This window comes from Nicotiana sylvestris, chromosome 9 (genome assembly GCF_000393655.2).
Source record: "Nicotiana sylvestris chromosome 9, ASM39365v2, whole genome shotgun sequence".
Taxonomy (NCBI): Eukaryota; Viridiplantae; Streptophyta; class Magnoliopsida; order Solanales; family Solanaceae; genus Nicotiana; species Nicotiana sylvestris.
In genome coordinates, this window is record NC_091065.1 from 152,381,032 (window position 1) to 152,406,587 (window position 25,556).

Genomic DNA, 25,556 nt, shown 5'->3' on the forward strand with positions numbered 1-25,556 from the left:
AGAAATAGTCTAAGCAGGTTGTATACGAAGTTTGAAGTTAATTGTTGGAGATTTGGACTAGTTTTATACAAGAATTGCAAGTGAAAATCGTACAAAAATTTCGTCAGCGATGCTTATATACTTTTATACAATATTATACACTTCTATACAAAGAGGTACAATATGTATATAGTTGTATAAAAGTGTATAAAGATGTATAATCACAGAGTGAAAATATTCTTGATACACTATGTATATAGGTATATAAGAAGAAGAAGAAAATGCGAGAAATTCATCAAATACCTGTAAATAATGTATCAACCTTGGATATAATAGTGTATAAGTTGTGTTTTATACACTATTATATACTATTTATACAATATTATACATTATTATACAAATGAATCCTATTAATGGAGCTTCACGTATTCTTCTTCTTCCTTGGGCATCCTCTGAATTTTAACTCAAACATAGCCTAAAGCTACTCCAAATCACTTGAAATTTAAGCATCATGATGATTCCAATCAATTAAGACAACACCCATTCCAAACAACTAACAAATCGGAAAACTCAATTTCTTAAATTTAACTCAAATATAGCCTAAATCTACTCCAAATCACTTGAAATTTAAGTTTTGAACTCATCTTGATGATTCCAATCAATTGAGATAACACTTATTCCAAACAACTAACAAATCGGAAAACTCAATTTCAAAATCGAATCTTCGAGCCACTTGTAATGGTGACTTTTATTTTTCAAATCCTTAGTTAACCATTGAAATCCGAAAAAGAATTGAAGGAGAATAATAATAGTAGAAAAATTTTGTTGTGCAAAGGCTGACATGGGAAGGAGAAGAAGAACGAAGAAAAAAGGGGAATGAAGGAAAAAGGGGAACGAAGAAATAAGGGGTGGGCTAATTGGTAAAAATTAATTTTTAAATTATGTATAACCTGGGCTATACTGGGTAAGAGTTTCAAATATGAGCCATTTTCTGATGAGTTGTTGGGCCAAGTGACAAGGGATGTAATTCTCCGGGAAAATTTGGACAATTTTTCCAAAATCTTTTAACACGTCAAATCCATTCAAGGTCAATGACAAATGCGTATGATTTGCTAATAGGAGCTAGCAAGTAGCAAGGGTATGAAGGACCTTAAATTATAATTTCCGGATAAAAAAAGAAAAAGAGAAAAGGACATAGAACTGGTCTACAGCTAAGTCGAATACTCGAGTCAGCAGGCGCAAAGCAAGAAAATAACAGCGCTGAACCGGTAGAAACAGTTGAATTTTTCTAACCGGTTCCGCTATTATCGAACTATAAAATCAAAAAATCCAAATTGCTAAATAGAAGTCGAAGAAGAATTGATCAGATTCTGAGATTGGAGCCAATCGCAGTACCAAATTTTATTTAGATGAAGAAATTTGAATCCTAATTTACAACTTTAAAAAGTTTTTGTCATTTGAAATGATACTCAGATTGTAATTGGAACCTATTGCTGTAAATTGGGGGAAAAATGAAAGCAGGAAGTGCAGCGAAGCTGATTGTTGATGCATTGCTGCAGAGGTTCCTTCCGCTTGCTAGACGGCGCATTGAAACTGCTCAAGCTCAGGTATTCTTTTTTACAATTTTCCCTATTTCCTATTTTCATGTAAAGTTTCCATTAGTATACTCTGTCAGTTTCAACCATTATTTTTCAATCAAGTACAGTCACATAAATTGGGACAGAGAATATTGCATTGTGTATTTGTGCATAACATAATTTTTAATGCTATACTTTTTGTTGCACGATTGAGATAGTTAATTTGCCATGTGCCTCATCAAATTAGATGATTCACAATTTCTGTAAGACTAATAGTGAAGTCAAGATGATATCATTTGCTGGATCATATCATCTGTATATATTAGTCTCACCTAGATAAGCTTCAGAGCTTCCTAGGAGAGATGCTTGCCAGTGTTGCAATGCTTATTCATAAGAAGGCTAAGATAGCAAATTATTCCCTAGCACCAGAAAGAGAAATGATGAAGCATAGTCTTCGTGAATTGGCACCAATAAACTGGTGTAATACAGTTATCTGCGCTGCTTTTCATTGGTGTGATTCTTTTCTGCATTCTGATGCGAAAACAAATTGTGAGATGTTAAAAAGATAGTAATATTTTGTTATTATTTTATTTTTACTTATAGGGGTAAGGTCTGCGTATACAGACCCACTAGTGGGAACATACTGGGTTTGTGAGTATGTTGTGTATGAGTATTTTATTTTTACTTGGTTTGTGCATTATTCTGATATTCCTTTTACTTAAACAGGATGGCCAGTACCTTCGGCCATCAGATCCAGCCTATGAGCAAGTATTGGATTCATTAGCTATGATTGCTCGGCACACGCCTGGTCCTCTTCTAGAGGCTCTTCTAAGATGGAGAGAAAGGTACATTTCTGTTTCAAATTGATGTATTTTTTTTGTCATGCGTTTCCTATTCATGCAAATACATTCTGACAGTTGTACTAGCAGACCTGTCACGCATCAACAAATAGTTTGGTAAATGTATGTCTAATTTTATCATCGCTCTGTCCAACAGGCCAATAGCTACTTTCCTATTCAGAAGAATACGGCATGACAACTTGAGTCATTGTCTGTTAATAGATACAGCTTTAAATAGTTTTATTTCTGCTGGCTCTGTTGAGACTGATTGAGAAGCGAAAAGTGTGGAGAAAATCGCCAATTAAGCAATTGCAATCTATACCTTTATTCTTGAGTACTTTGGCCTGCACATGCTATTTTTCCTTGGGAGTAAGCATTCATGGGGAGGTATCAGAACTACAGTAGGCCTAATAATGGATTTTTAAATGCTTTTCTTCAGAAACCTTTTAGCTGTCAATTATTGTTGTCACTAGTTATTACTTTATCTTGTTGCCCTCTGTGTCCCCACACCTCTCATATTGAGAAGTTCTCAAAATGTTTGACATTGAGCTGACTTTGTGAAAAGGTTACTGATCTAAAATTCCAGATTTTAAAAAATGTGACTAAGAAAAACGCTTGGCATACTCCACCTTCGGACATGATGAAGTATTGAGAGGGATGAGGGCGTATTTTTTATTAAAAAAAAGTTTCAAGAAGGAGGCAGTCATTTCAATTTTTCACTCAAAATTTAGTTAGTTTTCCGTAGTTGCCTACTTTGAGTTGATCCCAAATCCAGTTGATATCCTTCTAGATGGTGAATCCTTGAGAGCAAATATAAATCACTTGTATTGGGTCTTATGGAGTGTATTATTTTTCTATGTATTTCTCCTGTGACCAACTTTATTCCACATTGGAGCTGCTCCCTCACTAATCGAAAAAGTTACCACTTGAATTTTGCTTCAAATTTCTTGAAGCTTCTTTCCACTTTATGTAGTGGGTCGCATACTGGTATCTAATTCTGACGAAATTTGTCATGAAATAACTTCTGTTTATATTCTTTCCTTGTTTAATACCTTCATAAAACGAGTTATATTAAGGTTTCTAATTGTTGAAATTATTTTATTAACAGTTGTATGATAATCATTATTCTTATGCTGGTTACAGCGAATCTCCCAAAGGTGCAAATGATGCATCAACATTTCAGAGAAAGGTTTGTAATCTACTAACTCATTTTTACATCACTTCATCTCCATGTATTGACAATGCTTTTGCATTCAAGTGCTAACGGAATGTTCTTTATATAAAACAACGACAATGACAACGCCTTAGTCACAAACAAGTAGGGTCATCTATATGACTCTTCATTGACCATGTTCTCCAATTAAATTCATCTCATGCTAACATTATATAAAATAAAAATAAAAATGAAAAGTAATAGAAATTATTCATACTTACTACTGGCATAAGAATCTCTATTAGAGCTAAAAGAGTCCTATAAGGCTATAACACATAGGACATAAAGTAAACGTATTAACATGGCTAAAATATATTCCAAACTAATTAGTATCGCCTTTATAGATCTATTTCTTCTGTGGTGCCATATCTTTTGCTAAGTCTTTATTGATTCCAAGAGATTGTAGGTCTTTTGAGACAATTTCCTTTCATCGGATGACGCCATTCCAATATTGTTTTATAAGAAAAAATTATCAAGTCAATATGCAATTAATTCTAACTCTTTAACTGAAAAAAAGGAGGAAATTTTAGAGCAGAAAAAAGAAAAAAAGAAGAGAAGAAGAACTGAAGAAGCTCTCGGAACTGAAGAAAAGACAGAGCTTTTCTCAGACTAATCTGTTGAGTGCAGCAGCAGTGATAAAAAACAGAGCCAAAAAAAAGAGAAGAAGAAAAAGAAAAAGAAGAAAAAACAGAGCAACACAGACTCTGTTATGTTGCAGCAGCAACGATAAAAAATAGAGTCCAAAACAAAAAGAAAGAAGAAGAGATGAAGAAGAAGAAAAAGGAAGAAAAAACAGAGTAACATCGATTAAAAACAAAGCCCAAAACAAAAAGAGAGAAGAGAGAAGAGAGAAGAGAGAAGGAAAAAAAAATTGGACAGAGTCACAGAACAGAAACTCGAAGAAAGAAGAAAGGAGAAGAAGAAAGAAGAAAAGAGATGAAGAGAAGCATACCTGATGAAGAAAGAAGAAAGATAATCGCTGGTCTGCTGTAGGTTTGTTGTCGACTTGAAGGAGAAAGAGTAAAGAAATCGCGAGCCCTAATTTTTTGTTTTAATAGATCGCTGCTACTGCCTTATTCTTTTCTTTTTTGCAAAAAGCGACGCTACAGCTCGCCTCACGCTACAGGTCGCCACACGCTACAAAGGTAGAGGCGCTCGCCTAGCCTCGCCTCACGCTATTAGCGCTGAGGCGAGCGCTATTTACAACACTGGGTCTACCTCGTTCTCTTTTAACACCTTCACTTATTATGGTTTCACACCTAAGGACCGGTGCATTTAGAGGTTGACCCAGGACATGACCAAGCCATCTCAAGCGACCTTCTCATAATCCTTAACATGTGCTACTTGCACATTCTGGCGAATGTGATCATTTTTAATCTTTGTCTAATCTTGTATGACCGCACATTCATCTTAGCATCCGCATCTACGCTCACACAATGTACTTTATATGTTCTTCCATTTTCCTGTCATAAAACAAGTTGCGTGAAAATGAATGCTGCATAATTAATGGGATTAAATGGATGCAAGACCATTCTATCAGATTGATCTTACATTTGTGATATAAACCTCTAATAATACTGTATTCCGGGTCTTTTCCCTTTCAATTTGGTTTTATATATCTATGTAAAACAAAACGTAGGGAAAAAGAAGAAGTGAATTATGAAACTTACAAATGTAGCTAGAAAAGATGGTTAGAGAGTAGGAAAATGAGGTGCGCAAGCTAGCCCGAACGCCACAGGTTATTAAAAAGAAAAAGAAATTAGGAAATTGCGATTGTTTGACTATTTATGCGAAGATCACATGTATTTATCGGCTTGAACCTATTTTGGGAGCAAATCACCACAAGTATTTATGAATTGACATCCTCTAACATTTATTATGCGTTGATTCTAGCTAGCTTCCTTTGTCAGAGTTAATGTGTACGACAGCCATTTTCTTCAATCCATTAGTTGCATCAAAGTGTGCATACTGCATTTTATTGATCGCTCATTATAAATATTTTGGATAAAGAAAAGGAAAAGTTAACCAGCAATCTGCAAATTTCAACTGTGCGAAGAATACAATTATTTTGATATAGTTCTCCAATCTATTTGCATATTGCTTCATAATGATGAGCCTAGAAAGCTATATGGTACAAGAGACTCCCAATTATAAATATATTCTTCCAAAAAGTTTCACATTTTGTTCAAGACAAATTTGTAAAGCAAAACAAACGTGCATATCTCTTTTGACTTATTTCCTCTTAGACATCAAAACATAGTCGATAAAACAATTTGAGTAACCTATCCGTTCAATGTATCAGCTGAGATTCAACTCAACTCATTGTTAATGAAAATCTGCACAAAGCTCTCCATTCACTGAGCACTTAGAATATGTTTTTATTATTTGCTACATGCAACGGAAGACTTATACCTGCAGGCTTGAGATTGTTAGTAAGTGATTGCTTTATGATTTTTTCAGGTGAGTAGAATATCTATCCTTTCACCTTTACAGGAACTTAGCTTTCCAATTTTAGATCCTTATGGGGTTGGCTGTAGGAAGTTTGAAGAAAATTACAAAGAAGACAGTTTACTTATGAGAAAATGGACTCAAAAGTTTCAACAGAATTTCTTATTTGGAAGTACAATTTTTAAGACTCAATTGACATAACAAAGGAAATGAAGATGTAGTGTTCTATAATTTAGTGAACTATTCATGTTTGTACCTGAACTGTACCAAACTGTATCACATAATAAATACTCCTATAATTCTGTTCTAAGCATCTGACTAGTTTCTTGGATGGTTTAGCTTGCTGTGGAATGCATCTTTTGCTCTGCATGTATTCGCTTCGTTGAGTGTTGTCCACAAGAAGGACTTACAGGTACATTTGTAGATTTTATGACATCAACAAAATTTTCCTTTTCCTAGACGTCTAGCCAAGTTTTATTAAGTTAATGTGCTTTTCGAAACTGCAGAGAAGCTTTGGATTGGGCTTGAAAATTTTGTTTTCGATTGGCTAATAAATGCAGACAGGTAAAAGTTTTTCAAGCTATTTATAAATTCATGACACTCGACTTCCTTTTTGCTGTTTCCAGAATAAAAGCTACAAGAACTGACAACTCTTTTGCCCCACTTTTGATCATTTGGCCCCTATTTTAGTTTTTCCCTCTTTGCTAGAACCACACATCTGATCTTCGAATTCCTATTATCTTCCTTCTCCGGTATATCTTATTTTATTTTTTAGTTTATGCATGCCTACAATGACATGTTCAGGTAGTACATATGTTTGTGAGACCTTGTTCTTATCTCACTTCTAAGTGACACAGTTCCTGGTTAGTGTCATGTGCACAAAACATTCTGTGGAACTGGGCTCTGGTTTTTTTGAGAGGGCATGCCTCTGAAAGTGTATTTCTTGTTCTAGCATAGTGAAGTGGGAAAAGTGGAACTCCAGTATGAAGTTACCTTCATGTCATGTGGACTAGACGTTTTAGCCTAAACTGGTCTCTAATCTTGCAGGCTTGTGATATGATGGCTAGATCAGGTTTTTGTACCTTTCAAGCTTGATTACTTTTTGCTTTATAAATATATTCTTATTGCCATTACAATGGCCAAGAGAGATGATCTGATATACCTTGACTTATTCTCATTCTTGAGTCAGATGCTGGATTGGAAATAAAGCTGTTGACTTTGAAGTTTTTGTGGTATAATGCAACATTTACTTATTGCAGGGTTGTTAGCCAGGTTGATTACCCTTCATTGGTTGATTTACGGGGGCTTCTTCTGGACCTGGTTGCCCAACTCCTTGGTGCCCTATCGAGGATCAGGTAAGTGAATGGTATTTGTACATTTCTGTAGTCCGATATTTTTGAAACTCACACACTTGATACCAACTTAATTGGAAAAATCTTTCTAAGGAGGATGGAATAAAAATGTCGATGAAGAGAGAAGAATGAAATGATACCTCTGCAACTTTACCCTGATTGTGTCAAGTGAAAAAATAACAAGTTTCATGATAGTCGTTTGTGTGTGCCCTATATACATCATAGAGTTTGTGTACTTCCCAAATTATTTTGATCAGTGAGAATCTGAAGTTCAGCCTCATGCTTCATTGTTGTGGGTGTTAACGCTTCCCCTCTCTGTAACCAGATTTAGTTCAGTGACAGAACGCTTCTTCATGGAACTCAACACACGCCGAATAGATACTAGTGTTGCTAGAAGTGAAACACTTAGTATCATAAACGGAATGCGCTACCTGAAGCTTGGGGTATGTCTTATTTTATTTTGCTGAATTAATGTCCATTGAGGTACTATGGTGATAAAGATATTTCCAGGTAAAGACAGAGGGTGGACTGAATGCTTCAGCTTCCTTTGTGGCTAAAGCTAACCCACTTAATCGAGCTCCTCATAAACGAAAAAGCGAACTTCATCATGCCTTATGCAACATGCTATCAAACATCTTAGCACCTCTTGCGGACAGTGGAAAAGGTCAATGGCCTCCTTCAGGCATAGATCCTGCACTAACTTTATGGTATGAAGCTGTGGCACGAATAAGGGTGCAACTCATGCATTGGATGGACAAGCAAAGCAAACATATTGCTGTAAGCGTCTTAAAAAGGCCATTTTAGAGAACTTCCTCCTGTCTTCTCTGGTGTTTTTTCATCTAAGATCAAATGTAAATGAGGTGAAAAGAAGATCAAATCTGTGGAAAAGTCTCAAAAAGTTTTTGTCTGCACAAATTTAATGGTTTGTTCTACATCAAAGTGAGATGGTTTCCAGTCCTGTCATTTTGGCTAAGTTGTTTCTTTCACATTCTGTTGTCTATAGTGATGCAGGTTTTCTTACATTTTCAATTTCTGGCTTGACTTAGTAATTTCTATTGCTTGCTGTTTACTCTGAACAATTGATTTACTTTTAAATCAAATTGTGTCTAGCATGTCAAACAAGGTGACCATAGACCGGTTCATCTATTTTATGTAAGTCTGTTTTTAGCAAGAAAAACTCTGAATCCATGAAACGATAGTATATGATCTCATTTGGATTCATTTATTCTGTTCAATGGGCACTGAATAAGTTTAGCTTCCAGAGAATGGATACGATAAGTCAGCAAAAGTTTATATCCCAGGTTGAAGTTCTAAAATGCATTAACAGTATTGTGTTAGTCAAGAGTATAATTAAGAATATGATGTTGTTTTTAATGATTAGTTCATAATTAGCAATATCAAGAATTATAAAACTTTTCTTATGTCATGTAGCTTCAAATTCCTACAACATAACTAACTTATGTTGTTATACGGTCTTTGGGAAATCCTCACATTAAGGCTAGTTTTTGGGGTAGAGTAAGTTAGGCCGAAGGCCCATTTTCTTAACATGGAATCAGAGCCAAACCCATCCCTATTCTTGGTTCACCCAATATTGGGCCCTCATGATATATCGTCCATGATTTAGATATCCATTCCAGCCTTGAGTATATAGAGGGCTCCTAGAATGTGCAACATTGTTTGTGGGGATCAATTGTAGTCTATTTATATGATTTTTGGTAGTACTTACCTCATGACTTAACTTTTGGGTTGCAGTTAGGCCAAAGTTCATTTTCCTAACATCTGCCTATCGGCAGGCAGTCTTATGCCCTCTTCCCAGGAGTTTTCCTTTTTGGATAAGTTTACTATCTTTGTCTCTTTCCAGTGACTCTTCTAACGGCTCCACTTCCAGGGTTCTAGCGGTGTCAAATTGGATTACTATTTTGTTAACTTAGCAAATCATTCTCTAAAAAACTGATTTTTCTCATGATATAGAATCTTGGCATTAAGTTAACATTGAATTTTCAATCATGGTTCTGAAAAATCTCGGTCTCCTCTTTCTCTTCATGGTATTGCTTCTTGAACCCTCCACTAAACATTGAATTCTTCTCATTGTTTTGTCGACTTTTTCATACTCTTCAACTGCCAATTACAGTTACGTTAATATGTTCTGGAGATTTGCATGACTATACTTCTTTTCAGTGATTGAGAATGTATTTTTGTGTATGTTACAAGAAGTTTTCTTTCAATTTGCAATTACCTGTGACTTTTTTAATGAAAGAATTCCCGCCCTTTTCATTCTGGTGATAGTACACTATTTTGGCTAGGGGAATTGTGGAGATCGAGCATTAAGGTTGTAGGTTAGGGGAAATTGTGATGTCTTTTTTACAGCGCACTAGAGTGAGACTAGCCAGTTAGGAGTTAGTCTTAGGATGCTATTGATCAACTACTGATGATGGGCTTTATTTGCTGTGTATTAATACCTTACATCTTTCTCGTATTTCCTATATCTCTTATATTGCTGTTACTTTGTTTTATGGTATTTATGTTATGTTATGGATTTTATGGTATTTTATGTTGTTTTATTACGAGTCTATTGATAGTACTAATATAGTGTCTCTTGTTGCCTCTTTGAGCCGAGGGTCTCCTGGAAACAACCTCTCTGCCCCTCGGGTAGAGGTAAGGTCTGCGTACATATTACCCTCCCCAGACCCCACTTGTGGGATTACACTGGGTTGTTGTTGTATTCAAGCCATTGGTTTATTATTCTGGTGAGTTTTTAGTGTTTGTTGTTTTGCAAAATAAGCAAACTCAAGTTTCACCGCATTGTTGGAAGGGATTTCTAAGTATCTAGAGAATTATTAAGAATATTGAGTAGAAAAATCCTAATGCTCCAGAATAATTAAGAATTATGTGGAGAGTAATATTTAATGATTATGTCATAATTAAGAATCTCAAGATTCAGAAAACTTTTCTCGTTTTATGTAGCTGAAAACTCCAATATAATGAGCCTCATGTATGATGTCCAATCCTAAACTTTATTTCCCTAACTTCATGTGGATTTAGGATGTATTGATTCAAATTCTTTAAACCCCTGGGAAAGCCAAAAAGAAACAATAAATAGTGAAGAGAAAAAGAGGCATAGAAAAGTGGACTCTGTTCATAATTCTTTAGCGTGTGAAAAGTCCAGATCAAAGTGCTAATATTAACATTCATTATTTTCCTCCATTGATTGTTGTTCTCACATATTTTTCTGTTTCTAGATTGTTGGGTTTTTATCTAATTTGTATATATTCTGCATCCCAGGTTGGATATCCATTAGTTACACTTCTTCTGTGTCTTGGTGATCCGCATGTTTTCCTCAGTAACTTTGGTCCTCACATGGAGCAACTCTATAAGCATTTGAGGGTAAGCTGTGAAACTTTAGGAACAAAGCAAAACCTCACTGTAGCTGCTTCTTACTTTTCTTTTGCATCAACCGAGTCAGGTTATCTACTTATGCAGTTGGTATAGGTAAGAACATAGCATTATATAACATTGCTTTTTCTGTAGGACAAGAGCCATCGATTCATGGCCTTAGACTGTTTACACCGCGTACTGAGATTTTACTTGGGCGTTCATGGTGATTCCCAGCCTCCAAATCGTGTATGGGATTACCTAGACAGTGTGTCGTCGCAACTCCTTACAGTTCTCAGAAAAGGCATGCTTACACAGGATGTGCAACACGATAAACTAGTAGAATTCTGTGTGACCATAGCTGAACACAACATCGATTTTGCTATGAATCATACAATATTGGAATTGCTGAAGCAAGATAGTCCAAGCGAAGCCAAAGTTATTGGTCTTCGTGCTTTGCTTGCCATTGTCATGTCTCCTACCAGCCAGCATGTTGGGTTGGAAATTCTTCATGGTAATTATGACGTTCTTAGTTTTTTGGTATTCTTTATTCATTTTTTGGCGCCCTGTTATTCTGAACTCATCATTTTGTATGATATGAATTGGTAGCTCGTGGTATTGGCCACTACATCCCAAAAGTGAAGGCTGCAATTGAGTCAATTTTGAGATCTTGTCACAAGACCTACAGCCAGGCTCTTCTTACTTCTTCAAGGACAACCATAGGTAATTGCCTTAAGTACGATAGCTTATTGTCCTGAACCTTTATATGAGGCAACTTGCATGTTTGTTTTGTCGAATTGGTTAGCCAGTTTCTCAGAATTCAGTTTAAGAAATATGTAATTCTTTGGTTTATTTACAATCTTCTTGAGATACATTATTACTGTTCTGAAGGTATTGTTTGTTGGTCAGCTGTTATACTCACCATAGGCCTGTAGAGACATACCTCTTTGAAACCGCATATATTTACTTAATTTGGTTAAGCCTCTTGGATTTCTTTGCTTCTTGTCTGTTTCATGTATTAAAAAATTGTGAATGATGATATGTGGTTTTTCAACTAAAATACACCAATCCATTGCCTCTGTAATCCTCACACTGGTAGAACCTTGAATTTGGCTGTGGTCAATTTGATTTTGTGATTCAGATGGCTTCTTGTGGGCAATGCAAGTACAAGAAATATATTGTTGGTTGAATATATGTTTCTTTATTTTTCTGTTACTCAAGAATGATAATATATTGTGGTTGATGTGCCTGAGACAAAACCAAGTGGCGTTGCTTTCATTAAACACAACAACAACAACAACAACATCCCAGTATAATTCACAAGTGGGGTATGGGGAGGGTAATATGTACGTAGACCTTACCCCTACCCCGAGGGGCAGAGAGGCTGTTTCCAGGAGACCCTCGGCTCAAGAGAGCAACAAGAGACAATATATTAGTACTATCAATAGACTCATAGTAAATAACATAAAATACATAACATAAAATAACAAAATAACAACAATATAAGAAATATAGGAAATACGAAAAGGATGTAAGGTATACTAATATCCAATAGATACAGCCCTGCATCAGTAGCTGATCAGTAGCATCCTAAGTCTAACTCCTAAATGGCTAGTCTCCCTCTAGTGCGCTGTAGTAATATTCACAAACTTCCCCCTAACCTACAACCTTAATGCTCGACCTCCACAATTCCCTATCAAGGGCCATGTCCTCAGAAATCCTAAGTCGTGCCATGTCCTGCCTGATCACCTCCCTCCAATACTTCTTAAGTCTCCCTCTACCTCTCCTCGTGCCCACCACAGCCAGTCGCTCACACCTCCTCACTGGTGCATCAGTGCTCCTCCTCTGAATGTGTCCGAACCATCTGAGTCTTGCTTCCCGCATCTTGTCCTCCATGGGGCCACACCCACCTTCTCTCGAATATCTTCATTCCTAATCTTGTCCATCCTTGTATGCCCGCACATCCACCTCAGCATCCTCATCTCTGCTACTTTCATCTTCTGGATGTGTGAATTTTTAACCGGCCAACACTCTGTCCCATACAACATAGCAGACCTAACCACTGCTCTATAAAACTTACCTTTTAGTAACGGTGGCACTTTCTTGTCACACAAGACTCTCGTTGCTAACCTCCACTTCATCCACCCCACCCCTATACGATGTGTGACATCCTCGTCGATCTCCCCGGTCCCCTGAATAACTGACCCAAGGTACTTGAAACTGCCCCTCTTAGGGATGACTTGAGAGTCGAGCCTCACTTCCACTCCTGCTTCCGTCGGCTCGGCCCCAAATTTGCACTCGAGGTATTTCGTCTTCGTCCTGCTTAGCCTGAAACCTTTAGACTCAAGGGCATGTCTCCAAACCTCTAGCCTCTCGTTGACGCCGCGTCGTGTCTCGTCAATTAGGACTATGTCATCAGCAAATAGCATGCACCATGGCACCTCCCTTGAATATGATGTGTTATGGCATCCATCACCAGAGCAAATACGAAAGGGCTGAACGCAGACCCTTGGTGCAACCCCGTAGCAACCGGAAAATGGTCAGAGTCGCCTCCTACTGTCCTAACCCGAGTCTTAGCTCCATCATACATGTCTTTAATCACCCTAATGTAGTCAACCGGGACCCCTTTAACCTCTAGGCATCTCCATAGGACCTCCCTAGGAACCCTGTCGTACGCTTTCTCTAGATCGATAAACACCATGTGGAGATCCTTCTTCTTATCCCTGTATTGTTCCATCATCCTCCTAATAAGGTGGATAGCTTCTGTGGTAGATCGCCCCGGCATGAACCCGAACTGGTTATCTGAAATAGACACCGTCCTTCGCACTCTCATTTCTACTACTCTCTCCCAGACTTTCATGGTATGACTCAATAATTTGATACCCCTATAGTTACAGCTCTGAACATCGCCTTTGTTCTTATACAGCGGAACCATTGTACTCCACCTCCACTCTTCAGGCATCTTATTAGTCTTGAATATAACATTAAACAACCCAGTAAGCCATTCCAAGCCTGCTCTACCCACACACCTCCAATGTTCAACCGGAATTTCGTCTGGCCCGGTAGCTCTGCCCCTCCTCATCTTACGCATTGCCTCCATGACCTCATCGACCTCAATGTCCCTACAATAACTTAATTCATGGGGGCTGTTGGCATTCCTCAATTCACCTAGCACAATATCCTGATCCTCTTCTTCATTTAGAAAGTAGGTCTGCCATCTCCTCTTAATCTGGTCATCCCCCATCAAAACTTTGCCGCCATCATCTTTTATGCACCTCACTTGGTCCAGATCCCGAGCCGTCCTCTCTCTAACCTTAGCGAGTCGGAATAACTTCTTCTCCCCTCCTTTGTTCCCTAGTTCCTCATACAGACGAGCAAAAGCTGTCGTCTTAGCCTCCATTACTGCCATCTTCGCCTCCTTCCTAGCTACCTTATATACCTCTCACTGTTCGCTCTCTTCTCCTCCTCTCCAGAGCTCCCTACGAATTGCAGGTACGCCGCCTTCTTCGCTTCCACTTTATCTTGGACAACTGCATTCCACCACCAATCTCCTTTGTGGCCACCAGTTGCTTTCATTAAAAATAAAAACAAAAACCAACTGTCAATGCTAAAATATCTGGAAATTGGATATAGCCGATGCTCCCTTCACCTTGGTTTTGATCTGAAGCCCTGCTTCCTCCTAGTGGCTATGCCGTACAACCTTCCTATCCTTGCAAACAAGAAGGCAGGTCCGGATGTAAAACCCATTTCCAGTTCTTCGTCCTCTAACAATTCTCACCAAAGATAATTATAAAAAAAAACAATAAAAAAACAATGTTGAGCAAAGATATGATTTCTAATTTCAGGTGTGTGGCTGCAGTGCAAATATGAGGCTCACAGGAGAATACTTGAGCTGATTTTCAGTTACGAAGTCTGTCTCTTTGCTATGGCTGTTTCTTTTTATCAATCTTTTACAATGAAGTGTTAGCTCCAAGGCTCTGTTCATAATCCCCTCCATTTTTTGTTATTAAGCTTAAAAAAGAAAACAAGAAGTTAAAATATTAAAATAAATTACCAATTAAAATATATTGAAAATAAAATATTGATATCAAAAGCAATATGTCCATGATTTGTTTAAGTATCTTGGAACAGTAACATTGTACATAACAACATACTAAGTCACCAAATTCAGAAAAATTAAAGAATATCTGTAATTTTTAGTCAAATACGTAAAACAGATTAAGAATAAAGTGTTTATGGTTGCACAACGTTGGATATCCGAAGGTGCAGAGCATTGAAGATGTGTTATTAGAAATTAAAGTGTATTGTTGGAAAGCTCGACCCATAAGGTCTGCACGGGACAAATGGCTCACCTATCAAGGAATTAGTATCGTGTGACTTTAGCCTCAATGGTTGCCTTCGAGATTTTAGAGCCTCCTCACTTAGCTTAAATTGGAAATGCTTAAAACGTTTAGGGGTCTTTTGGTCTAGAAAGAAGTTATGCAGTGATGGTAATGTAATAGTAATGTAGGGATTATAATGCTGAGATTAGTAATACAAAAATTAGTAACATGGATTATTTCTTGTTGGATGTTTGTTTCTTTGATATATTACAAATTAGTACACAATGTATAATTTGAAATATGTGTTTACTTCTTAAACAAAAACAAAAGTTTGTTTACCGTTATTAGGTTTGGTTTTGATCTTTTAATATTTTGATCCATAATACTCACATTCTTAACCCACATTCTACCCCGCATAATATAATGTACAGATTCCGGCATGACTTATGTGGGTATTATTTATAAGGAAAGAAAAGTAGCAACCAAACATTGTACTAACAATGCTGAATTTTATCTTGAGATTAAGTCTCCTTACTCCACCGACCAAACAACCCTCTATACATTCTTTTTCATCAGGTCATTACCTCATCTAAAAAGTTTAAGTTATTAGAGCAGTACATTTATTTATTTATATTGGTCTGCAACACACCACTTCATGTGCGGGCTTGACTCTTTTTTCTTGGGCTAAACACATGGAAATTCTTTTTCAAATGGGTCATGGTGAGACTTGAATCCTAGACCGCTATCTGCTTTAGTACCATATTTGAATTGTGTGACTACCACATCTAAAAGCTTAAATTATTGGAGAGGAGGCATGCGTGTTTATTTGTGTTATGTCTTGCAGTAGTTTATGTAAAAGTAGTACTTGATCAATCTTATTTGTGAGTTAACAGTTGCGAAACTTTATGCTTTGGTTATCTGTAGTTCAGATTCTAAATTCACAATTTTATGGCCTTTTACTGTCGACTGACATTCTTTTGGCTTTTCTGTTAGTTATCCTGCAATTTAATTTTTATGGCTCAGGTTTCAAAAATCTTTGTTTGATAAAGAGATTTTGTAACCTACATTATAAATATTGTACAAACCAAATCAATGTTTATAGTTTGGGTTTTAAAATCAAGCCTTTGAATGTTTATTCACCAATCCAACACCTTTTCGGCCATAACTCTTAGGAAACTTGCCTTTTCACATTTTGTTAATCCCCTAGAGAATATTTTTCTTATCTCATCTTTGGACATCTTCTCTTGAATTTTTTCTCTAAATTGTCTGAGGAAGTGCATTTTGTGCCAAATAAGTGTACATATAAATGCTTTTGTGCGCCAGATGCTGTAACAAAGGAGAAGTCTCAGGGTTATCTATTCCGCTCAGTTCTGAAGTGTATACCATATCTGATTGAAGAAGTTGGCCGAAGTGATAAAATAACTGGGATAATACCTCAACATGGCATCAGTATCGATCCAGGTGTGCGTGAGGAAGCTGTACAGGTACTCAATCGCATTGTAAGATACCTACCACACCGTCGATTTGCAGTTATGAGAGGGATGGCAAACTTTATTTTACGTCTTCCAGATGAGTTCCCTCTTCTTATTCAAACGTCTCTGAAGCGCCTTTTGGAGCTCATGTGTTTTTGGAGAGCTTGCCTAACGGATGATATGGTGGAGTATGATGTTTCAGATGCAAAGCGTGTGCAGAGAACTGAGGGATTCAAGAAGTCTTCTTTCCATCACTCACAGACAATTGAATTCCATGCTTCAGAGATAGATGCAGTTGGTCTTATATTCCTTAGCTCCGTGGATAGTCAGATTCGGCACACAGCACTGGAGTTACTGCGTTGTGTTCGTGCTTTGCGAAATGATATTAGGGAACTTTCATTGCTTGAGCGATCAGATCATATCTTGAAAAATGAAGCTGAACCCATATTTATAATTGATGTTTTAGAAGAGAATGGGGTGGGTACCAGTTATTTCTTTATGTAGTGCATTCTGAACACTGAACATTCGGGTACTTCTGTTATTTCTAATTAGGAAATTCAGGTATATATCTAGTAAGGAGGTATGCTATTTTGCAGGATGACATAGTTCAGAGTTGTTACTGGGATTCGGGGCGTCCATTTGATCTGAGGCGCGAGTCTGATCCTGTACCCCCTGATGTTACTCTCCAATCTATACTATTTGATAGCCCCGATAAGCACAGATGGGCCCGTTGTCTTAGTGAGCTTGTCAAGTACGCTGCTGAGCTGTGCCCGAGTTCTGTTCAGGATGCAAAGTAAGCCAGTTGTGGAAATATAGACATGTTAAACGTGAAAGTGTGCCATGCTTTCCACTTTAGAGTGTCATCTATCTTTTATCATCACCTCTTGGGTATACTAGGGAAAGTAAAAAAATTCTGTTGTGGAATGATCCAACTACACTTTCATGTTACCATATTTACTTACTTTTCCTTAGAATCATAAATTAGTTTCTCTTCTCTGCAAGAAAAATCTACACATCTAATTTGACTTAGAATAAACATGTGCTGTATTTTAGGATGAGATGAACATTATGTTTGTGCATTGAATTGCTTGTTGCTTGATGAATATCAAGAATTCCACCTTGATATATGCCTTTTGCTGGGGTATTTTGGTCATTATCTCAGAAAACAAATATTTCAAGTTCCATTTCTTGTTCATTGATGCAGCTCCTTATTTTTCAAATTCAAGTAATTTTATGAAGATGGCTAAATCTTCCATCTTATTTTGATGCTACTTGCAGATTGGAAGTTATTCAGCGGCTTGCTCATATCACTCCTTCGGATTTGGGCGGAAAGGCCCATCAATCACAGGACACAGATAACAAGCTAGATCAATGGCTGATGTATGGAATGTTCGCATGCTCATGTCCGCCTGATAGTAAAGAAGGTGGTGGTTCAGCAGCTACAAAAGAACTTTTCCATCTAATCTTCCCATCCTTAAAGTCTGGTTCCGAACCAAATATAGTAAGTAGTGGCTACAGAAAACCTTTCAGATGGGTAATACAGTTGTCATATTGTCTCTATGTGTCTATTTCTCAATGTAAGTGTTGGAGCTTACAATAGTATATTAACAATCTAATGAGAAATTGATAGCGCTACGAGATTTTTTCTTACTGTGTTTTTCATGAGAACCTTTTAGAATCCTTTGACTAAATTTGATTTTCAAACTTCCTCCTGCCACTATCTAGGACAATTATATAATGCCTTTGGAGCTTGAAAAACTGTTAAAGCACAAGAGTTGATCTCGTTATGATAAAAATTCTCAGTTTGATAAATAATCCTTCAGCAGCCCCATGTGATGACACTGGTTATTATCAGGAGCACTTGAGATACTGTTATAATTATACGTATTGAAAAAGTTGTTCAAGGATTTGTTACTCTCTGAAATATTTTTATGAGAATAAGAGCCCAGGAAACTGGGGTTATGGTGTGTGATAGTATATCGTGCACCTGAGAGTAGAAGAGAATCAAAAGTTTTCATTTTATGTTTAACGATGTGTCAAGTAATTTGTTCTTTTCGCCTTTTTTAGCATGCAGCTACAATGGCTCTTGGCCATGCACATCTTGAAATATGTGAAGTCATGTTCAATGAGCTTGCATCTTTCATCGACGAGGTTTCTCTGGAGACAGAAGGGAAACCAAAATGGAAGGTACTTCTTTTGATACTTCCCCATCATTTAACTCCTTTGTGTCAGCTTGCCTGCTATGATGTCTGTAATTGAGTGGTTGATTCTTCCTTGGATTCTTCTCCTTCTTTGGAGTGGCGGCGGAGTGTTATGAGGTTCTATATACCTCATGGCACAGAGTTCTGCGAACAGTGTGAACATGGAGCTTCTTAACCCTTTGAGTTATTCAAGCGGATGCAGCCCCCAATTTGATGCAAAGTGGTAGTAGACAAACTTGTTAGTCAAGAGATAGCATCATGAGTTTTCCATACATGATTTGTTTACATCAGCTAACAGGTGTATGTTTAACGTCATCCTTATAACAATGCTCAGGTTTGCAAAACACATTTCTTGCATGCTAATGGCAGGAGATAATATTGCTGGTGATCTTCTCGAGCCAATTCTGTTATATCTGAAAATCTTGATGTGTTCATTAATCTCGAGTACCTTTAATAATCGATTTTAAGCAAACTGCAATTTGACACTAAGTTCATCTTCTGTAAACTAATGAGTCTATTATATTGGCAAAAGAATTTCCATATTTTTGCTAATAGAATATTTGGCATGAAACTCTCTGTAATTACAACAACAGTCTTTCAAGATGCTGTGCTGAACTTTTTGTGTGCCTGATTGGGTATGTAGTTATAGGTATTCATTTTCACGTTACTTATTTGGTATACATATATGTCCAGTCAGATCTTTAAGTAGATATTCAATGTTTTCGTTGCAGAGCCAAAGGTCCCGTCGAGAAGAACTTCGTATCCACATTGCGAATATATACCGCACAGTTGCTGAGAATATATGGCCTGGAATGCTTAGTAGGAAACCAGTTTTCCGCCTACATTATTTAAAGTTCATTGAAGATACAACCAGACAGATATTAACAGCATCTGCAGAGAGTTTCCAAGATATGCAACCCCTCCGTTATGCACTTGCTTCTGTACTGAGATCCCTTGCCCCTGAATTTGTTGAGTCCAAATCGGAGAAATTTGATATTAGAACAAGGAGGCGACTCTTTGATCTTCTTCTCACTTGGAGCGATGATGCTAGCAATATTTGGAATCAGGATGGTGTTAATGATTATCGACGTGAAGTGGAGCGATACAAGTCTGCTCAGCACTCTCGATCAAAAGACTCCTTGGACAAATTATCATTTGATAAAGAATTGAGTGAACAGGTAGAGGCAATCCAGTGGGCTTCCTCAAATGCAATGGCTTCACTATTGTATGGCCCGTGCTTTGATGACAATGCAAGAAAGATGAGCGGGCGTGTAATATCTTGGATTAATAGCCTATTCATTGAGCCTGCGCCAAGGGCTCCGTTTGGTTATTCACCTGCTGATCCAAGAACTCCATCTTATTCAAGATTCACTGGTGAAAGTGGCAGAGGAACAACTGGTCGTGATAGGCACAGAGGAAGTCATCTTCGAGTTTCACTTGCAAAATTAGCTTTAAGAAATCTTCTTCTAACAAATTTGGACCTATTTCCTGCTTGCATTGATCAGGTGCTCCTTCTTCTCCTTTTCTTTTCTTCTACTGTTTTTCAACTGTCCGCTGGTAAATCTGGTCTAGCACTACAATGCCTCCATTGTGCAGCGCTATGAAAGAGAAAAAGAATTCTGCCTCGATAGCCTTTTCACCTCTTCTCTTCCATCGGTCTTGTAGGACTTCTCTATGCATGTATTTTATTCATTTATTATATACTACACTTGTTTGCTTATGCTAATACTAATGATCTGTGTTCAAATTGCACTTGTATGATCGGATTAAGCATCTTAAATGTGATTGTTAATGTGATTGTCATGAGGTGTGCCCTTTGGATTAATCTTTATTGTTTGACGATTTTTACTTGGTGTTATGAGGTATACATACATAATGCTGTCATGAGGTATGCCATTTTGATTAATCTTTATCTTTTGATGGTTTTCTATTTAAGTAAATGAAATGTGTCTGTATCCATTAGGTGTCTCAATCACCTTCTTTTAGCATTTTCAGTGTTGCATTTACTTCTACCTACTTGATATACAGCTTAGATTGAAGTTCACCAACTTATTTGTTGTAGTTACGTGCAGCAAGTTATATTTAACCTTCTCTGCCCTTGCTAGATTTTTCTTGTTCATGTTGTTATACCTCTGAAGCACTTAAGTTTGGATTTGGTACAGTGCTACTACTCAGATGCTGCAATTGCAGATGGCTACTTCTGTGTGCTAGCAGAAGTTTATATGCGTCAAGAGATACCGAAATGTGAAATTCAGAGACTCTTAAGCCTGATCCTCTACAAGGTTGTAGATCCTTCTAGACAAATTCGTGATGATGCCCTTCAGATGCTTGAGACGCTTTCTGTCCGTGAATGGGCTGAGGATGGCATGGAGGGTTCAGGAGGCTACAGAGCTGCTGTTGTAGGGAACCTTCCTGACTCATATCAGCAGTTCCAGTACAAACTCTCTTGCAAACTTGCTAAAGATCACCCTGAACTGAGTCAGTGGCTTTGTGAAGAAATCATGCAGAGGCAGCTTGATGCAGTCGATATAATTGCACAGCATCAAGTCTTGACGTGCATGGCTCCATGGATTGAGAACCTCAATTTCTGGAAACTCAAGGACTCTGGATGGAGTGATAGACTTTTGAAAAGTCTTTATTACGTTACATGGCGGCATGGTGATCAATTTCCTGATGAAATTGAGAAGCTTTGGAGTACAATTGCCAGCAAACCCAGGAACATAAGTCCAGTTTTAGATTTTTTGATTGCAAAAGGTATTGAAGATTGTGATTCAAATGCATCAGCAGAAATAAGTGGCGCATTTGCTACATACTTCTCTGTTGCCAAAAGAGTAAGTTTATATTTAGCTCGTATATGCCCCCAACGTACTATTGATCACTTGGTTTACCAACTGGCTCAGCGAATGCTCGACAGTGTAGAACCTCTGAGGCCTAGTGCCAACCAAGGTGAGGGAAATGGAAACATCGTGTTGGAATTTTCTCAAGGCCCTTCTGTTGCTCAAGTCACATCAGTTGTAGAGAGTCAACCTCACATGTCACCTTTACTAGTTCGCGGGTCCCTTGATGGTCCACTAAGGAACACAAGTGGGAGCTTGAGCTGGAGAACAGCAGCTGTTGGAGGGAGAAGTGCCTCAGGCCCATTGACTCCTATGCCTCCTGAGTTGAATATTGTCCCGGTAACTGCTGGTCGGTCTGGCCAACTTCTTCCATCACTGGTCAACATGTCAGGGCCACTAATGGGAGTACGGAGTTCAACCGGAAGTATGCGAAGTCGTCATCGCTCTCGAGACAGCGGAGACTACTTCATTGACACTCCAAATTCTGGGGATGATGGGTTGCATTCTGGGACTGTTATGCACGGTATCAACGCAAAAGAACTTCAATCAGCATTGCAAGGACATCAGCAGCACTTGCTCTCTCATGCAGACATAGCTTTGATTCTACTTGCTGAAATTGCTTATGAGAACGATGAGGACTTCCGGGAGCATTTACCTTTGCTCTTTCATGTCACTTTTGTATCAATGGATAGTTCAGAGGATATTGTCTTGGAGCATTGTCAGCATCTGCTTGTTAATCTATTGTATTCCCTTGCAGGGCGTCATTTGGAGTTATATGATGTTGAAAATAATGATGGAGAGAACAAGCAGCAAGTAGTAAGCCTCATAAAGTATGTTCAATCTAAGCGGGGTAGCATGATGTGGGAGAATGAGGACCCCACGGTAGTGAGGACGGAGCTACCAAGCGCAGCACTCTTGTCTGCTCTGGTGCAGAGTATGGTGGATGCTATCTTCTTTCAAGGAGATCTCCGAGAAACTTGGGGAGCAGAGGCACTTAAATGGGCTATGGAGTGCACATCTAGGCATTTGGCCTGCCGCTCTCACCAGATTTACCGTTCACTAAGGCCTGGTGTAACAAATGATGCATGTGTATCCTTGCTACGTTGTCTTCACAGGTGCTTGGGAAATCCTATACCAGCTGTTTTAGGTTTTGTTATGGAGATCTTGTTGACATTACAGGTGATGGTGGAGAATATGGAACCAGAAAAGGTTATACTCTATCCCCAGCTTTTCTGGGGTTGTGTGGCCATGATGCATACAGATTTTGTCCATGTGTACTGTCAAGTGCTGGAGCTTTTTCGTCGGGTTATTGACCGTTTATCTTTCCGAGATCGAACAACAGAGAATGTGCTTCTTTCAAGTATGCCTCGAGATGAGCTTGATTCAAGTGTTTCTGACAGTTCTGACTTCCAACGTCTGGAATCACGGAATGCTTGTGAGCCATCAGCGTCAAATGCAAAGTTCCCAGTCTTTGAAGGAGTGCAGCCACTGGTTCTTAAAGGCCTTATGTCCACTGTCAGTCATGGTGTTTCTGTTGAGCTTCTATCGAGGATCACAGTGCCTTCGTGCGATTCCATCTTCGGTGATGCAGAAACACGCCTTTTGATGCACATTACAGGCTTGCTTCCCTGGCTCTGCTTACAGCTCAGCCAGGATGCAGTTATGGGGTTTATGTCACCACTACAGCAGCAACATCATAAGGCTTGCTCTGTTGCAGCCAATATAGCCGTCTGGTGTCAATCAAAATCAATGGATGAATTAGCTACTGTTTTTATGGCTTACTCCCGTGGTGAGATCAAAAGAATAGAAAACCTTTTAGCTTGTGTTTCACCATTACTATGCAATGAATGGTTCCCCAAGCACTCAACTCTGGCATTTGGGCACCTCCTACGGCTTCTTGAAAGAGGGCCAGTGGAATATCATCGTGTTATCCTTCTTATGCTGAAGGCATTGCTTCAGCATACTCCAGTGGATGCTGCTCAGAGTCCACAATTATATGCAATTGTATCTCAGTTGGTGGAAAGCCCTTTGTGTTGGGAGGCACTTAGTGTGTTGGAAGCGCTCTTACACAGTTGTAGCTCTTTACCTGGATCACATCCTAATGAGCTGGGGCAATTTGAGTATGGGCTCGTTAGCACCGAAGAGAAGAGTCTTGCACCTCAAACCTCATTTAAGGCTCGAAGTGGACCATTGCAGTTTGCAATGGGCCTCGGGTTTGGAGCAGGTTCAGCGCCAGCGGGACAATCTAATGCATCTGAATCGGGTTTGTCAGCAAGAGAATTAGCATTGCAAAACACGCGGTTGATGCTAGGGAGGGTGCTTGATAGTTGTCCACTTGGGAAACGGAGAGATTATAGAAGATTAGTTCCTTTTGTAACAATTACAGGGAACCTGTAAGCTTCTCCTTTACACGTTATTAAATATGATATCTGTGAGCTTGACTTGTAAATAAGTGAGCTCATTTAATAATGTAGAGTTAGCTTGGTTCTGATATTTAGAATGCACCAAGCTCCCTCGAGTCTAGTTTTGGTCTAGTTCTTTACATATTTTCAGGTCTATAGATTTGTATATTGTTATCACATAATCAAATGAATGCTTGACCACTATAATGGTATTGGCTACTTTGATGTTTATTTTTTATTTTTTAAAAAGGTGTAGTACGAACTCCTAGAATATATCATGGATTCCGAAAGATAATGTCTCTTTCATATGTGCAACTATGTATTCATGAAGATTGACAAAAAGAAAGGAGAAGATTGTCCCTCAATTCTACCATCCAAGGAAATAGGAAAATACTACGGTAAGTATTTACTAAAAACAAATGCATTTTAACTTGGGACAGTGCAAAGTTATCTTTTAAGTCGCCTGATTATTTCAATGTGTAAAATTTAGAAATAATTTCAAAGACCTCTGCTTGTATTTAACTTCATCACACGAACAGTGATGACCCAAAAGGTCATCTCGTGTTTTAGAACCCAATTCGGAGTTCTGAGGCCTTCAAAACCTCATCTTATTTCTCCTCGATTTGCGTGCGCAGTCCAAGCGCGTTTAAGGGAAGCCTTTATGTAAAAAATTTGAGAAAATAATAATTTTTGCTTTAAAAGTTGGTTTTAGTTGATTTCGATCAATATTTTGAGTAAACGGATCCGGACTCGTGTTTTGACGCTCCCGCAGGGTCCATAATAAAATATGGGACTTGGGTGTATGCCCGAAATCGAATTCCGAGGTCCCTAGCCCGAGAAATAATTTTTTGATTAAAATTGTTAAACTGAAATTATAATGGTTTTGAGAGAATAGTTAGTAGTTGGTCTCGTTGGTATCGGGTCCGTATTTTGGTTCCGGAGCCCGGTATAGGTCCGTTATGATATTTATGCCTTATTTGTGAAATTTGGTGAGAAACGGAACTGATTTGACGTGATTCGGACTTTTGGTTGAGAAAATAGAACTTTTGAACTTTCTTAAAAATTTCATGTAATTTGATGCTAAATTCATAGTTCTAGGTGTTATTTTGGTGATTTGATCACGCGAGCAAGTCCGTATGATATTTTACGACTTGTGTGCATGTTTGGTTTAGAGCCCGAGGGCTCGGGTGAGTTTTGGATAGGCTACGGGATGTTTTAGACTTAGAAATCTAGTGTGTTTTGCTGCAGTCAGTGTTTCTGGTTTTCCTTCTTCGCGTTCGCAAATTTACTCTCGTGAACGCGAAGTGTGACCTGGGTTGGGGAGGGGATTGTTCATCGCGAATGCGAAGCCAAGGTCGCGAACGCCGAGCACAGGGGGGCTGCTCTTCGTGAATGCGATCGGCATCACACGAACGCGTAGAGTAAAATGGAGGTGGGCTGGGGAACCATTGAGTTGCTCTTCGCGAACGCGATGGTCAGGGGGATAGGCCATCGCGAACGCGAGCAGCTCTTCACGAACGCGAAGGCCCTTATGGCTGCAAT

General features: G+C 38.4%; 1 protein-coding gene across 2 annotated transcripts; it reads left to right on the plus strand.

Moving 5' to 3' along the window:
* Positions 1 to 1,160: 1,160 nt before the first annotated feature.
* On the plus strand, positions 1,161 to 24,245 carry LOC104211131 (uncharacterized). 2 transcript variants are annotated; one of them, XM_009760136.2, is made up of 17 exons: positions 1,161 to 1,586; positions 2,283 to 2,401; positions 3,539 to 3,584; positions 6,396 to 6,468; positions 6,563 to 6,620; positions 7,316 to 7,411; positions 7,734 to 7,851; positions 7,919 to 8,185; positions 10,691 to 10,792; positions 10,937 to 11,294; positions 11,390 to 11,503; positions 16,426 to 17,051; positions 17,171 to 17,367; positions 17,853 to 18,075; positions 18,642 to 18,761; positions 19,507 to 20,280; positions 20,938 to 24,245. In XM_009760136.2, the coding sequence occupies exons 1-17, from the start codon at positions 1,491 to 1,493 to the stop codon at positions 24,007 to 24,009; spliced, it is 6,459 nt and encodes a 2,152-aa protein (XP_009758438.1). In that variant the 5' UTR covers positions 1,161 to 1,490; the 3' UTR covers positions 24,010 to 24,245. The 2 variants fall into 2 exon arrangements, with proteins under 2 accessions (XP_009758438.1, XP_009758439.1); XM_009760137.2 differs by lacking the exon at positions 1,161 to 1,586 and having other exon boundaries at positions 2,292 to 2,401; positions 3,504 to 3,584.
* The last annotated feature ends 1,311 nt before the right edge of the window (positions 24,246 to 25,556 follow it).

Excerpts from the sequence above, each read along its gene's own strand:
- LOC104211131 (XM_009760136.2), top strand. The coding sequence starts at position 1,491 with ATGAAAGCAGGAAGTGCAGCGAAGCTGATTGTTGATGCATTGCTGCAG. Across the intron at positions 18,762-19,506 it reads AAGGGAAACCAAAATGGAAG|AGCCAAAGGTCCCGTCGAGA; the intron begins GTACTTCTTTTG and ends TTTTCGTTGCAG. Across the intron at positions 20,281-20,937 it reads TTCCTGCTTGCATTGATCAG|TGCTACTACTCAGATGCTGC; the intron begins GTGCTCCTTCTT and ends GATTTGGTACAG.